The 13,371-nt window shown below is 39.6% G+C and overlaps 1 protein-coding gene across 1 annotated transcript in view; it reads right to left on the bottom strand.

The window, feature by feature from the left end:
• Positions 1 to 2,870, bottom strand: part of CRB1 (crumbs cell polarity complex component 1) — a 96,625-nt gene extending 93,755 nt beyond the window's left edge. Inside the window, exons 1-2 of the mRNA XM_059477695.1 lie at positions 2,842 to 2,870; positions 1,519 to 1,676 (exon numbers count right to left, since the gene is read on the bottom strand). Coding sequence (XP_059333678.1) covers positions 1,519 to 1,676; positions 2,842 to 2,870 — 187 coding nt within the window. The remainder of the gene's footprint in view (positions 1 to 1,518; positions 1,677 to 2,841) is intronic.
• Between the last annotated feature and the right edge of the window lie 10,501 nt (positions 2,871 to 13,371).

The following is a 13,371-nucleotide window of genomic DNA, read 5'->3' as shown; positions in this document are numbered from 1 at the left end:
CCTTTGGCATCCTGCACTGAGCAAAGCTCACCCGAGGTGAAAGCCAAAACTGGTATTTATCTTCTTTCTTTAAACTGATTCCTGGGGGCTTGTTTCTTGTTTTCATTCTAACAATGTTTTCTTTGTGTATGATGTTTTTATTGTGATCTTCTTAATTTATAAAACTTAATTTTTAGTTCCCCTTCCCAAAGCTTTTATATTTTGTTCTGATTTGCCTGCCTTGTGGAAAAAAGGAATTTTCTTAACTAACACAACTACTATTATGTTCCTTTACTTAGATAGCAGACTCTTTCGTAAAGACTTTCTGGCTGTTCATCCTACAGGATGAACTTTGAAAATTACTTTGTGAAAGTTAAAGGTCTAGTTTTTTGTTGTTTTGGTTTTTTGGGTTTTTTTTTGGTTTTTTTTTTTGTTTTTTTTTAGGATATGTCCTGTTGTGAGTTGATTTTAAAAAAGGACTTTAGTTTCCCTGATTCACATCAGTACATCCCCTCAAAGAAAATTACTAGCATAAAATGTTGTTTCTATGACATTCTGTATTTTTCTTATATTTTCAAGTGTGGGATTTTTTTTCAGTGCTGGTTAATTCAACTGCATCTGTTTGCTTTTTAGTCTTTAATTTATGTTGGGCTGTAAACTGTCCAAGTAACAATTTGAGTGATGCAGCAACAGAAGGTGACCCAGATTACACAACACTGAACGCTAATGCCAAGTCTTCTTGTTTAATGGCAGCTGCTCAAAGCTTTGTGTTATTGCTATTCACATGCAACAGACACAAATCAAACAACCTCCTCAGGCTCACATCCTGCAGATCTTCATTTTAAACATGTTCAAGAGCTGCTGCTTTTCACACACACACAGCAGCCTCACCAGCTGAGGCCATTTAGCCTCCTTGGCTTGCATTTACTCACAGCCATCTGACACAATTATCAAGGAAACCCATTGTGACTTCCTCTATTTTGCACACTTTGTGGAAGTTTGCCGGGAACATTTTTTCTCTATAAAAGTAGTTGGACTGTCATGCTCCCTCATAATGGACATATTTTACAACACCAAATACAACACAGTTAATAACTGCTTTCTCTAGATGCTGTAGTTTAGAAAGTATATATAATAAAGCAATATTACTGAAAAACATAAAATGAACAGTTTAGGCAAAGGATAAATAAGTTTAGATTTAAATCAGAAAGGTTTAGATTTACTGAATGAGTGGTATCAAAAGGCAAACTTTAAAGTATAGGTACAGTTTTAACAAAATAATTTATTACTGTACTTTGAATATGCGAAGCAACAAAATGCTTTCATTCCTTATTAAAAATAAAAAAAGTCAAAGCATGGAGATCAGGAAAGCTATCAAGCAACGAGTTCATACAACTTAGTTTCATGGACCAAATTTTTTTGGCATCTCCATCAAATTTTTTAAAGCCTTCTGACAACACAAGCTTTCTGCTAGAAGTGCATGTCTAACCATCTCCCCAGAGGACATGTCAGAACAATAAGAAAAAGTGCAAATCTTACTTTTTAAATGGATGAGCAGCAAAAAACCGAGGTAGAAGATGAGTAGAGAGTTAATTCTTGAATGAGCCATATTCATCTTGATAGGACATCCTCTGCCGAGTTGCCTGTTGTCCAAAGGGCTGGTGCTGATGCTCACTGCTTTCTCCTCGTATCTGAAGCTAAGGGCACACCCGGGGCACCCGGCCCCCAACGAGCCATCCCCGCCCGTGCCCCTCCTCAGCCTGCAAACCTGCACACTCGGATTCAAAAGGCAGTTTTATGTTGTGCTTGTCAAGGTCTTACTTCGGCAGGTCCGAGTGGTTTTTCAAACCCGGTGCAGATTTGTGTGGGAGCTGGACTGGAGTCTGTCCCCGGCCGTGCTGGGGAATGAATGGTGCGCTCTGCTCCGCTGTGCTGGGCTGTGCCTGCCCCGCTCCGCTCTTCAGGGCTGTGCCTGCCCCGCTCTGCTGTGCTGGGCTCTGCCTGCCCCGCAGCGCAGCCACGGCACCGCCGTCCAGAGAGCCCGAACCCCTGCGCTCCTTATCTGCACCAAACCCGCCACACGGCTCTCCTCATCCACGGTGCAAACACTTGACGTTTTCTTGCACAGTCAGCTCACAAACGCTTTCTGCTTTCTGCATTTTTTCTGTTATGTTACACCGTTAGCACGTGAAGTGAAAAGGTGAAACATCCAGATTCTCAGTCTTTTCATTTAGTGAGATGTTAGTCTGCTCTCTTCCTCAGTATTATTTTTTTTTTTGTTTGTTTTGTTGGTATTGTTTACACTGGAGTGGCTAAAAAGCACACTCCTAGGAGCTGGCACAGGACCTCTGAGCTTCATCAGCTTGTGTTACAATCTTGAACTGCTCATGGAGGAACCAGTCACTTACAGAACCAGGAGGTGTCACCGCAGGATCGATAAGAGAAGGGGATGGCAGCAGGGCATGGGCTCCATTTGGTTTAGCCAGGGCTGGTATTAAACAGCTGATACTAAGTGCCTTCCCAAGCTGCCCCTCATGGCACAGGCAGTGTCTGTTTGTGCCCAGCACTCCCTGTGCAGTGCCTCATCCATGGATCATGGCTTTGTTCTCAGATGAAATCCTGGTCCTGCTCTAGCAGAAGGGAAAGTGAGGGCACACAGCAGCAGCCCCAGGGGCTGTACTCATACCATGATCCAGTACAAACTCTGGCACCTCACACACACAGTCTGGGTGTCCACAGCAATGGGTGCCACAGGTGTCTGGCTCTGAGGCCAAGACAGAGATGAGCTGCCTGTTTGGCAGTGAATCTCCTCTTTCCACCACCTTCTCCCCTAGCAATCCTCCTTTGGCTCTTGGCACTTACCCTCCTTGCCTCACTGAAAATACACGCATTCCCAAGCCTGAAAAATCTGCTTGCTCATTGCTACATTATGTTACTGTCAAGCAGGTAGCACTCAATATATTTGGTATTGTGCTTGTCCTCCCCACTTCAGTGGAATGGTAATCCCCAGTTCAGGAAGCCTTTGATACTGAGTTTAAATTTACAGGTACACTTAACAAAATACAAGCTGAAAGTCAAGTATATGCTGAAGGCCTTAGATGTGTATGGAGCAGACTGGTGATGCCAACATGAATTCACTAAAGCTGTTTTTAATAGGTAGGTACTTTCACATCACTCATTAAGCTCAGTAAACTGATTAATTTAAAATTTTCTCCTGCAGCAAAGCTCGTCCTTCTTTCCCATCTCGTTAATTTGTGTGTAGCTGCACTCACCCACTGCTGACCCTCTGGCAAACCTTTCCAGATCCTCTCTCCCTTGTCCTGACACCAGCAGCCCAAGCAGCTCCATCATCTGCTCCCCAGGAAGCCTCCACCCTCCCCTGAGCCCCCCTGCTCCACTCTCCAGCCCTGACCTCTCTGATGACAGCCCAGGCTGGATTTCCTGGCCAAGTGTCATGGGCTATGAGCATTATGATGAATTGGGGTCCTAGTGCAAAGTACTTAGATAACTATCAAGTTAAACATAATTAAATGGCTAATTGTAGTTCTCAGCTCTTTCACTTTTTGTAATCCCCTTTCTTTTATATTTACATTTGTAGTTGTTTGGATATTTTCTTCTCCTTGCCATCTGTCTACTTTGTTTCTGTTTGAAATTATGCAGTAAGATATATAACCATTACAACGTGAGCATGAAAATACCACTGTCATCAGGGAATTCTTTTGTCAGGTTAAATTATGCAGTTTAGCTCAGTGCTGATTGCCTGCTTTAAGTGCATTATTATTTAAATTTGTCACCATATAACTTACTTAGAACAACAGTATTTTCTGGATTCATATTCTTGTCAATTTGAAAAAGAAATTTTGTGAGTATTCTGAAAGACCCCAAATTTAAGCAAATACAAAGTTTTCAATTCTGAGGGATATATGTTAAGTATTTATATATATAAAAGTATAAGAAAAGTACTTAAGTACTTATATATATATAAGTATAAGAGAAAAGTGACATCTATTAAATCTGGATATTTTTTTCTGAAAAATACACAAGTACCTGGAAAATCTGTACTCCAAGGAAACTTAGGAGCTCTCAGACATGGGGATATGCCACCAATCTGAGAACTTAAATGTATTGTGTTAACACATGTTGACATTGGAATTAAATACTGTGTAGCTCTGTGGTAATTACAAAACATACAGCAAGTATATGAACCCCTCCTAGGTCTTTCTAAAGTTATTAAAATGTAGTCACTTTTAGGACCAAAAGAGCTTTTTAAAACCTGTTTGAAACTTAGCTCTGCATTTCCCAATGCCTTTTTTCAAATGTTTCTTCTTCGTGAGCTATTCATATCCCAGAATTTAATGGGGAATAGACTAAATTAACTTATCACTGCCCTAATTTCTTGAAATTGCCTACAGGAGGAGGCTTGAATTTCTGCATGCATATCATTTGTACACAGTGAAACATAACATCTAAATGTAATTTCCATGCTTTCTCAGTACAGCTTAGCTTTGATGAGATTCTGCAGTCACAAAAGTCAGAGGCTATGCCATTTTCTCAGGGAAAAGGGGCTTGTGTTGTCATTTGCTTTCACTTAACTGCTGCCTTTTCTGTTCTGATTGCTTCCATGCAAAAATGACAGAGTGATGTGGCATCAGGCTACACTAGTCAGTGTCAGCTCTTCCAAGACATTTTATGCAACTCTGTCCAACTAATTTCATTATCTAACATCTTTTGCTTGCAGTGTTTTCAATTTTCAGATGACAGCAGTACTAATTAATTGTGTATCTTCTGCTTCTCACTGCTAGGCATGTTTTCTGATTGTTCAGTGTTGCTCCAATTTAAAGTGCAATTTTTATGATGCCATCCTGTGCCTTCTAGATCAAATATATTTATGGGTGATTTTCCTAAGTAATTGGTACTTCTTTTCCAATGTTTTGGTACTTTTAAAGAAAACTACAAAATGAACAGAAACTAGAAGAGTTAAGTAATTCATGTAAAGTGTAAAATTATCTTGCAAGTGGAAGATGTGATTTTACAAAATGCCTAATGCTGACTAACCTGAAGCTTTTATTAAAAATCCCTTTGTTCACTGGCAAGTAAGGCACTGGTAACAGTCAGGAACAGGTGGGTGATTTCATGGGGTGGTGGAAGAGTGACTGAGCTGAAGATAACATTTGCCCTGGTGAGGTTTTGGATATGCAGAACTCAGCTGGACAGTGCCCTCTGTGACCTGCTCAAACGAGATGTGCTTTGAGCAGGTGATCCCTTCCCACCATATATTCCTGTGATTCTGTTAAAACAGAGATTTCTTATAGCATTAGATTGCCTGCACAAGCTCCAGCCTGTATTATCTCAGTCCCCAGTTCTGCATAGCTAATGCAGAAAGACTCTATTTTTAAAATAGTCCCTGATTTTCCCTAGGATCTTTCATTTTCTTACTCATATTCAGTGGTGCTTCTTGTGTACATCTTCTCTTCAGTTCTTGCTGAATTTCATCAGGGATGAAACTGGGATTCTAAATTTCACTGGTGTTCCCAGTTCACCAATGGGAGAGCTTATTTTATAAAAAAACTATGGAGCATTCAAGCATGAGGTCACTCTGGTCTGACATCCTGGTTTGGGCATTAAAATACATTCTGAAGTATTTATTGAAAACTGAGGATGATGGAGTTTCCCAGAACAGTGGACCTGACCAAGTCATCCAGATCATCCTCCTGTTTATGTTACTTTATGTACCTCCTCATTGACCAACTGATAGGTAATTTTTTTCTTCAGCTTGTTGCATTTTGGGTAATTATGAGAGGACACACCAAGACAATGGATAAACCAGTGTGAATAAGGGATGGCTGAAAGGTCTTGTAGATAGAGTTGTATTGTAAGAGGAGGTTGTTTACCTCATTTAAAAAACCGCTATAGATCTATTTGCATTTTAATTAGCCTCTTTGCAACAAGAACAACTCTGATTGCATTGATTTCCTGCAGTGCTTGTGAAGATAACCACCCACAAAAGAACTGGACGAGAGGGAACTGGAATTTTCTTTGGTCTGTACTTTTCCAGAGGCAACAAATATTTGATGACTGTATTTAACTTCTTAGTCTATAAATGATACTTCTTTTGACCTTTCTTTTCCTTTATATTAGGGTGTACAAATATTTGGGGTTCTGAACTCCTGCTGTGCTCCTTTTATGTCTTTCCCAGCCAGAGTAAAGCGCCAGAGCATGACCTGTCAGTTCTGCCTATTTTCAGATTACTCATGTTTTTTATGAAACTGAAGGGCTTTATCTGAAAATTGTCTTGCAAGACCTGCCAAGCATATTGCTTTCTTAAATGTAAAACAGTTTTTGAAATTATGACTTCTTTTTTGATTCCCATGGTAGGCACTTTCTTACTGAGTTATGAGGGATTTCTATGTGCCAACCTAAAATACAAATTTAACCAAAGATTACAGCAGTGTCAAGCTGATTTGCTCAGACAGATCTAATTGTGGATGTGATAGAAATAGTGGGAGCAAGGAAAGCTGTTTTGGTTTTCATATGAAGTCTCTCCTGAGTATTTTACCTATAGGCAGGCAAAACAAAGTGGCTGTGCAAGGCAGGACAGGGTTCCCCTGCAGTCAATAAAGTGTGTGATTCACTTATTCTTATCTTTGATGAATTTTTGTGAAATAATGTTTTTATCATACTGTGTGTGGCTGGGAAGCTAGGATCAGGAAGCAGGGAAGCAAGAGGCATCACCAGGGAAGCAATTTCAATTAGATGAATGCTTGGTCAGGCCTTGTCAATGCAGATGAAAATTGGCAATTAGTATTCTGTACCTTGCTGCTAATGAACCATCTAATCAGGAAGTTTCTGTCTGTACCAATAAGCTTCCTGTGAGTGCCAAGGTTATAGAGTGCTTGAGAAAATGAGGCAAATTGTGTTTTTACAAAAGCACTGATATATTAAGTTCCAAATGGGTTGTACATTTATTTTTCCCTCTGTGCTTTTCACTTAAGCAGACTAGACTTGTTAACAGTCTTACAAATCCTCTTCTAATTCTCCTTTTTAATTTCCTTCAGAGTGAGTTAACTCATACTACAAACCAGAAAGACCTAAACATGAAAGCATTGGAATTAAATTAAAAATCCCATCTGTTTCAGGGGATATAGTTGTATAGTTCAGCCACAGTTTCAAAGCTATTTGGAAAAGATTTACATAGGTTTGTAGCATGATTTCATCTGATCAATACAAAGTGGTTTTAGAAGGAATTTAGACCCAACAATTCCAGCAGGCAACAGTGTAGAGGAGGAGAAAGAGCAAGACTCAGAAAGGCAGAATTAGTACCCAAGTATGCTTGATTTTAACACACACTTTGCATATAAACATTTTACTTCTGGTAAACACTGCAGTTGTCCTGGGGACAGGGCAGGATGATGACTACAGTCAAGTGGAGAGGCGGGGAAGGAGGAGATCTTTGGAGGAATTTTGGTCTTTGCAAATAGAGTAAAGTGACAAGGGAGTTAGTTTCACAGGCCAAGCACTGGGCTGAGAGACTCAAAACTAATTCTTACTCTGGTTTTCTTCACTGTACTAGCAGTGATAAATTATTTTGAGGTAGTTAAACATGCAATGCAAAAACATCCTAACAGTCAAAAAGTAACTTTTGTAACAGGCAAATACAGAAGATTCTTAATTTTTTATGATCTCTAATATCCTTTTTTCCCCCCTCTACTGTATTCAGTCATTGTGTATTGAGTGTGACAAGGTTTTGAAAAGCATCTGACGATCTGGATCTCCTGGATTTGCAGGTTTTCAGCTAAAGGATGTGACTTCCAGAAAGCACAAAGCAAAATTTCCCTGTAGGCATCTCTGAAGTGTCTTGGTGTGGATCGTGGCAAGCACTAAATTCCTCTTGGAAATGTTGGCCTCTGTGTTGAAGTATTAGATAATATTATGGGAACAATAAGCAGCAGTAGGTGCCCCAAAGGGATTTCAAGTTTCTGTTAAGATTGGGTAAGACAGCATTCATCTTAATGCCAATGCCTTTCTCAAAGGCTGCAGTTTTGTACTGAACTAAATCCTGAAAGTTTGTCAGTTTGAATTACATTGTTCACAAGGTAAAATGAAATAACTCTGGCTTCCAAACTTGTGCTGATTTTGATTATTTCACACCTACTTCAGCCACTGGTGGTGGTGCTGCCCTCAGTGATGGTGATGTATGTGATGTCACCATGTGCCAATGCCAGTGAAAGGAAAAGACCCCTGGATGGAGGGGGCACAGTTTGACCTCTAAGCATCGTGTTGGATGTGAGAGGGGGAAGGAGGAGACATTCCTACTGTAGTTGACTTTCATTCTTCCAGAGAGCCCCTCAAATCACCAGGTGGTTTGTTGCTGAATTGCATCTTAATTTTTGTCTGTGGGCAAGCTGAGATCTTTGCATATGTTGAACTTCATGCAGTGCTTTCCATTTTCCTTATATCAAATATTTTTCATGGATTTTCTCCTTTTTTTTTTTAGTGGCATTTTAATAATAAGTTCTTCCAATACACCAAAAGCCTGGCTGAATATGCTTGTTGTGCATGGGCAGGTGCTGAGACCTCTGGTCTTAGCACCCAGATTTGACTTTAGCACCAACATTCACCAAATGCAGTTTTGTGGGACTGAGACTTCTAAATCTGAGAATTTCTGAGTTTCTGGGGTACAAGAACTTCTAAGCCAGTGCTTCCAATGTAATTACCATTATCAGGGAAACTGATAATTTTGCTGTCAAACTTCATCCTCAGTAGCTTGACTATAAGCAAGTTGTTTAAAAAAGATGTGTTCACAGTAGCAAGCAAGAAATCCCCCCAGTAGCATGGCCCATATGTGCTGCAGGAGCTCCCCATGCTGGCAGGGTAAGATTTCCTATTAGCTTCAACTACACTCAGAATTGAGGATGTTGCCACTGGTGTGACAGGGTGATGAGAATCTCCACACCCCCACAGCACTTCTGGAAGACTTCTAGTCCCCAGCTAAACCTATGGGCACTCACATGCCTGAAGAATGGCAAATGATGAGCTCTTTCAGAAATGTAGCCCTGCAAGTTGCTAAATAGACTGTGGTCTAAAGACACAGCTCATACAGCTCACTTGTCCAAAATAAGATTAATTGAGTGAATGGAACAGTCTCTGGCAGCATCTGACTACTGAAGAATGGATAAACGTGAGCCATGTTAACCTTGAGCCCCTTGACTCCTGCAGCAGCAAAGTCAGACTTCAATATTAATTTGGTGAAGCAGATGAATGTAACATGTCCTTCTCTAATAGTCTTAAAATAAGCTGGGAAACCAATAGCCCACAAGAATGATACCAAATTCCATTCTGACATGGCAATCATGAGTGTTCCAGAAATGGAATGAACTCTGTGAAGGCTGCGCATACAGGATGTTCTGTATTTGCTCTTCCCTCCATTAGAAGCTGTGGAAATAATTAATCTAACAGACAGCTTGGTTTGTGCTCACTTAGTGTGACTCTCTAACAGTTTGGCATTTCTTTAGGACCATATTCCTCTTTGTGCCGCCAGCCACAGTGATTCTGAAAATAGGTGTCATATTTGTAATTCAAGACAGGAAAGAAAAATTTTCTATCTGGCCAAATTGATGCAATTTGACACATTCTCTAGCAATAATAGGTGAATTTATCCACTCACATTTATCATGAGCAAAATTAAGTACAATTGTTTTGTATTGTATGCCATGTGAGAGCCCTTTTCACAACACTGAGGAGAAATTCAAAGGTAGATGCTGGTCTCTCTAAACCACCAGGTCTTTGAAGTGAAGCTGGCCAGAAATTTTTGAAGCCTTTCAGAAGGAAGTGGGTGAGGTTTCTGTACTTTATTTTTCTGTGAGTTGTGTGTGTGTGTGCGTAGTTGTAAGGTTTTTAAAGCATATTTTATTTTAAAACTGCTGGAAAAGAACTTTTGGCAATTTTAAAAGGTATTACCTTCTTGCCTTTTTTTTTTTTTTTCTTTGAACAAGTAAAATAAAACTGTTTGAAAAGTTTGAAACATAAATTAAGATTCCTCCAATCAAACCTTTCAACTAATCCAAGCCACTTCTGATATCACGTATTTTCAAGGTAATAAAGATTTCAATCTGTGGTTTAGTTCAGAAAAATAAAAATATTTTCAAAGGAGAAGAAAGCAATCTCACTCCCAGATTTACTTTGAAGTTTCTTCTCCATTTCTTGATTCAAGTAACATGCACTAGTGAAAACAGAATTTAAAAACCACTCAGAAGAAAAGCAATATCAGACCTTTAGCATGCAAAGGCACCCAAGTTCCTGTCAGCCTTTTTGCCACAGAACCCAACAGCACTAAAAACATCCATGGTTGTTGTGGCTGAGGCTGGCAAAGGGATGGGTGGTATAAAATTCAGCCACAGAAAAGAATGAGCAGCCATAACTGCTCCAGAAGGAAAGCAAGTGGCCTTTTGAAGGCTACAGTGCTCTATGAAGTTTGCCTAATAAAAGGAAATTAATTTACAAACTGGGTCTCCCCCTCCACTGTTTTTGTTGGAAATGAATGCTTCTTTCCAAATAACATTACTTTTGGGATAGCAACAAACTACACCAAAGAGTCATGTACAATCAATTACGTGCCAAATTCACTGAAAGGGGTTTGGCTCCAGTGCCACCCCAGGCAGCAAGTGGCTTTGGCTCATTTTTTCATTTGGGAAGGTCACTGTTACAAGGGGATTGTTATGGGATTATTTCATAGGGTTATGCTTACTTTGGAATGACTACAAGTTCTTTTCTTGCCACTGCATTTATTTATACAGACACTTTACTAGCTCAGTTGTCATTTAATTGTTAGCTTTTTTACATTGGTTAGTATCATTCCTTAAAAATAACTTTCCTGTAACCATTTATTGTACAAGCTTGTTGTACAAGCTGGCTGTTGATGTGCATTGGATTGCTAACAATGCATAATTCATTCTGTATTTCCTTATTTTTTTGGTTAAAACATTTTTCTCTGTGTTGTGTGCTTGCTTTTTTGACTGGAAGCACTTTTATCTTGCTCCAGGTTTTTAATAGTGGTCTCAAAGCCTAATTAATGTACTTGTAGTCTGCCTCTTGATATCAGAATCTAATTATACTTTCTTAGGAAAATATTGTAATTACTATTCAAATGTAATTAAGAGAACAGATAATGAATGTCACCTAAAATTAAATAGGGTCCTGAAATTCTCACACTATAGTGCTGCTCCAGAAACAGATATAATGCTTTCATTATGTAGTGTTTGTTTCTAACAGTGGGCAGAGTGACACAGGACTTTATAACTGCAGCCTTTTATCCTGACTGTGAGTAAATGGGCAATACACCATGGAATATGTAAATTCAGACAAATTAAGAATGGCAGTTGGAAAGCTCATTTAACACTGAAAAATCCTTGAGTTTCTGCAATTGTGTCTCTTGGGGAAAATGTGTTGTAGATTATACACACTTCTGACTTCATAATTCAAAAGAAGTAGCTTCTACAAATTACATGGCTAGTGATTCAGGAGGGTGCAGAACAGCATTTTAATCTCTGCTACACCTTGAAGTACCCTGCCTCTCTAGCAGAGAGCTGGAGTTTGGTTCCCTGACAACTGTAACCATGTCAAGGTTCATCACAAAGGGAAGGAGAAGAGCTCTGGGAAGCCTTGATAAACACTGAGCTGATAGGCCTGAGTGCTTCTAGCTGTCCTTATAATTACACACCAGATACTTTCTGAAGGCACAATGGCTTAATAGCTGCTGGTAATTTGTCAGCTTCCAAGGAATTACCACCATCAGCTTTCCAATTTTTTATCCCATTCAGAAGCTTCAATGCATTATACTCTATTTCTGAAAAGTCTTCAATAGCAAATGTATTTTTTTTTCCTCTCCAATAAAAACTACTGAGCACGTTGTACACCCAGGTTCTGACATGCAGTATAGTTGTATTTTACCCTGTGTACCAAATTCTGCTTTCTACTGGGCAGATTTAACCTTGGTAATTTAAATGAGCTAGTTCAGTACCACTTCCTTGTGTCACTGCAAGCAGTGTGTTCCTGAAGACCTTGGAGGGCCACAACCAGGTGCTAATGTGAACTAGAGGGGACTTTGACACCTTAGTGCCTCACTTCTTCTGCTCCAAACAATCCAGTAATTCAGCCTGATACTATGTCAAACATATCTTAAGTTCCAAAGAAGTATAAGCTAAAAACTTTCTATATCTTTGCAAGAATACTAGATAAAAACCTGAGATCTCAAGTATAAATCAGTACAAAGCTGACACCTGAGGCCTTCCATGGCAGAACTCCTAAATTCATGTTCTCTATAAACTTGGATAGATAGAAGGATCTATTAATATTAGATATATGAAAAGATTAGCATTTTTAATGTAAAACACAGACAATTTTCTCAGGGATTAAAAATATATGAATGCTTATGGAAAGGATGGAAAGAGAGACAGACAGACCAGCATGGCTCTTAGGTGTATTCTGTGGCCAAACAAACAGCACCAGGTCTGAGTGTAATAAAACCCCAGTTACCTAATCTAGGGGAGGATAGCTAGCATCTCCTTCTACCCAATGATTTAATTTGGCCTGTCAGCCGGGGATAATTGGTTTCTGGTTGACTGAAAAAAGTGACAGTGACATCAGCTCCCTGCTACCCTCCATGACTGAAATTCTTGTCTCGTACCAGGGCCTCAGCACTCAGGCTGCCCCAGCAGCTTCACAGGTCTCTCACTGGGCAGTGCAATGGAAGTGCAGCAATGTAAGACACAGAGAAACTTCTTCATGCTGTTTACTCTGTACATTTTCACAATCTTTTGAGAACCAAGATTATTTCTGTACAGGAAAGTCTGATTATGCTTGTTTAACCTGATAATTTGATAATGTTGTTACAATAGTCTAAGGCAATAAATAAAGCAAGATTTATTGGGAGATGCAATACCTTTTACTAACCAGCTGATATGGCTGGAAAAATAAAGATGATTTTGGGCACATGAAGTCTTTTCAAGGTCATGCTCCCAGAGCTGGGGCACTGTTTTTAGTTCCAGTGGTGACATATTCCAGCTGATCTAAAAAAGATATTTCACTTCTCCCCAGTTCTTGCCTTGTGTAAAGGAAAATACCTCTGATGCTAGTGGCATGTTATTGCAAAAGGTTTAGTGTGGTCTGTTGAAAATGTTACCCAAAACAACAAAAAATTAAAATGTTAAGTCCTTTTTTCTTCTTTACACAGCTTCAGGCAGGGGTACAGCTTCAATTTACAGTAATTTTGTAGCACTGCTTAAGACTTGCATCAGTAGAGGGCAGACAGATATTTCCTCCAGTGCTATTCTCTCTGGTTCGGCTTTCCTCTCACCCTCCTTTCCCCTGAGCTGCCAGGCACCAGTGGATCAGGTG

This window comes from Ammospiza nelsoni, chromosome 9 (assembly GCF_027579445.1).
Source record: "Ammospiza nelsoni isolate bAmmNel1 chromosome 9, bAmmNel1.pri, whole genome shotgun sequence".
NCBI lineage: Eukaryota > Metazoa > Chordata > Aves > Passeriformes > Passerellidae > Ammospiza > Ammospiza nelsoni.
The sequence above is the reverse complement of the archived record's forward strand: the minus strand, read 5'-3'. Positions and strand labels throughout refer to the sequence as shown.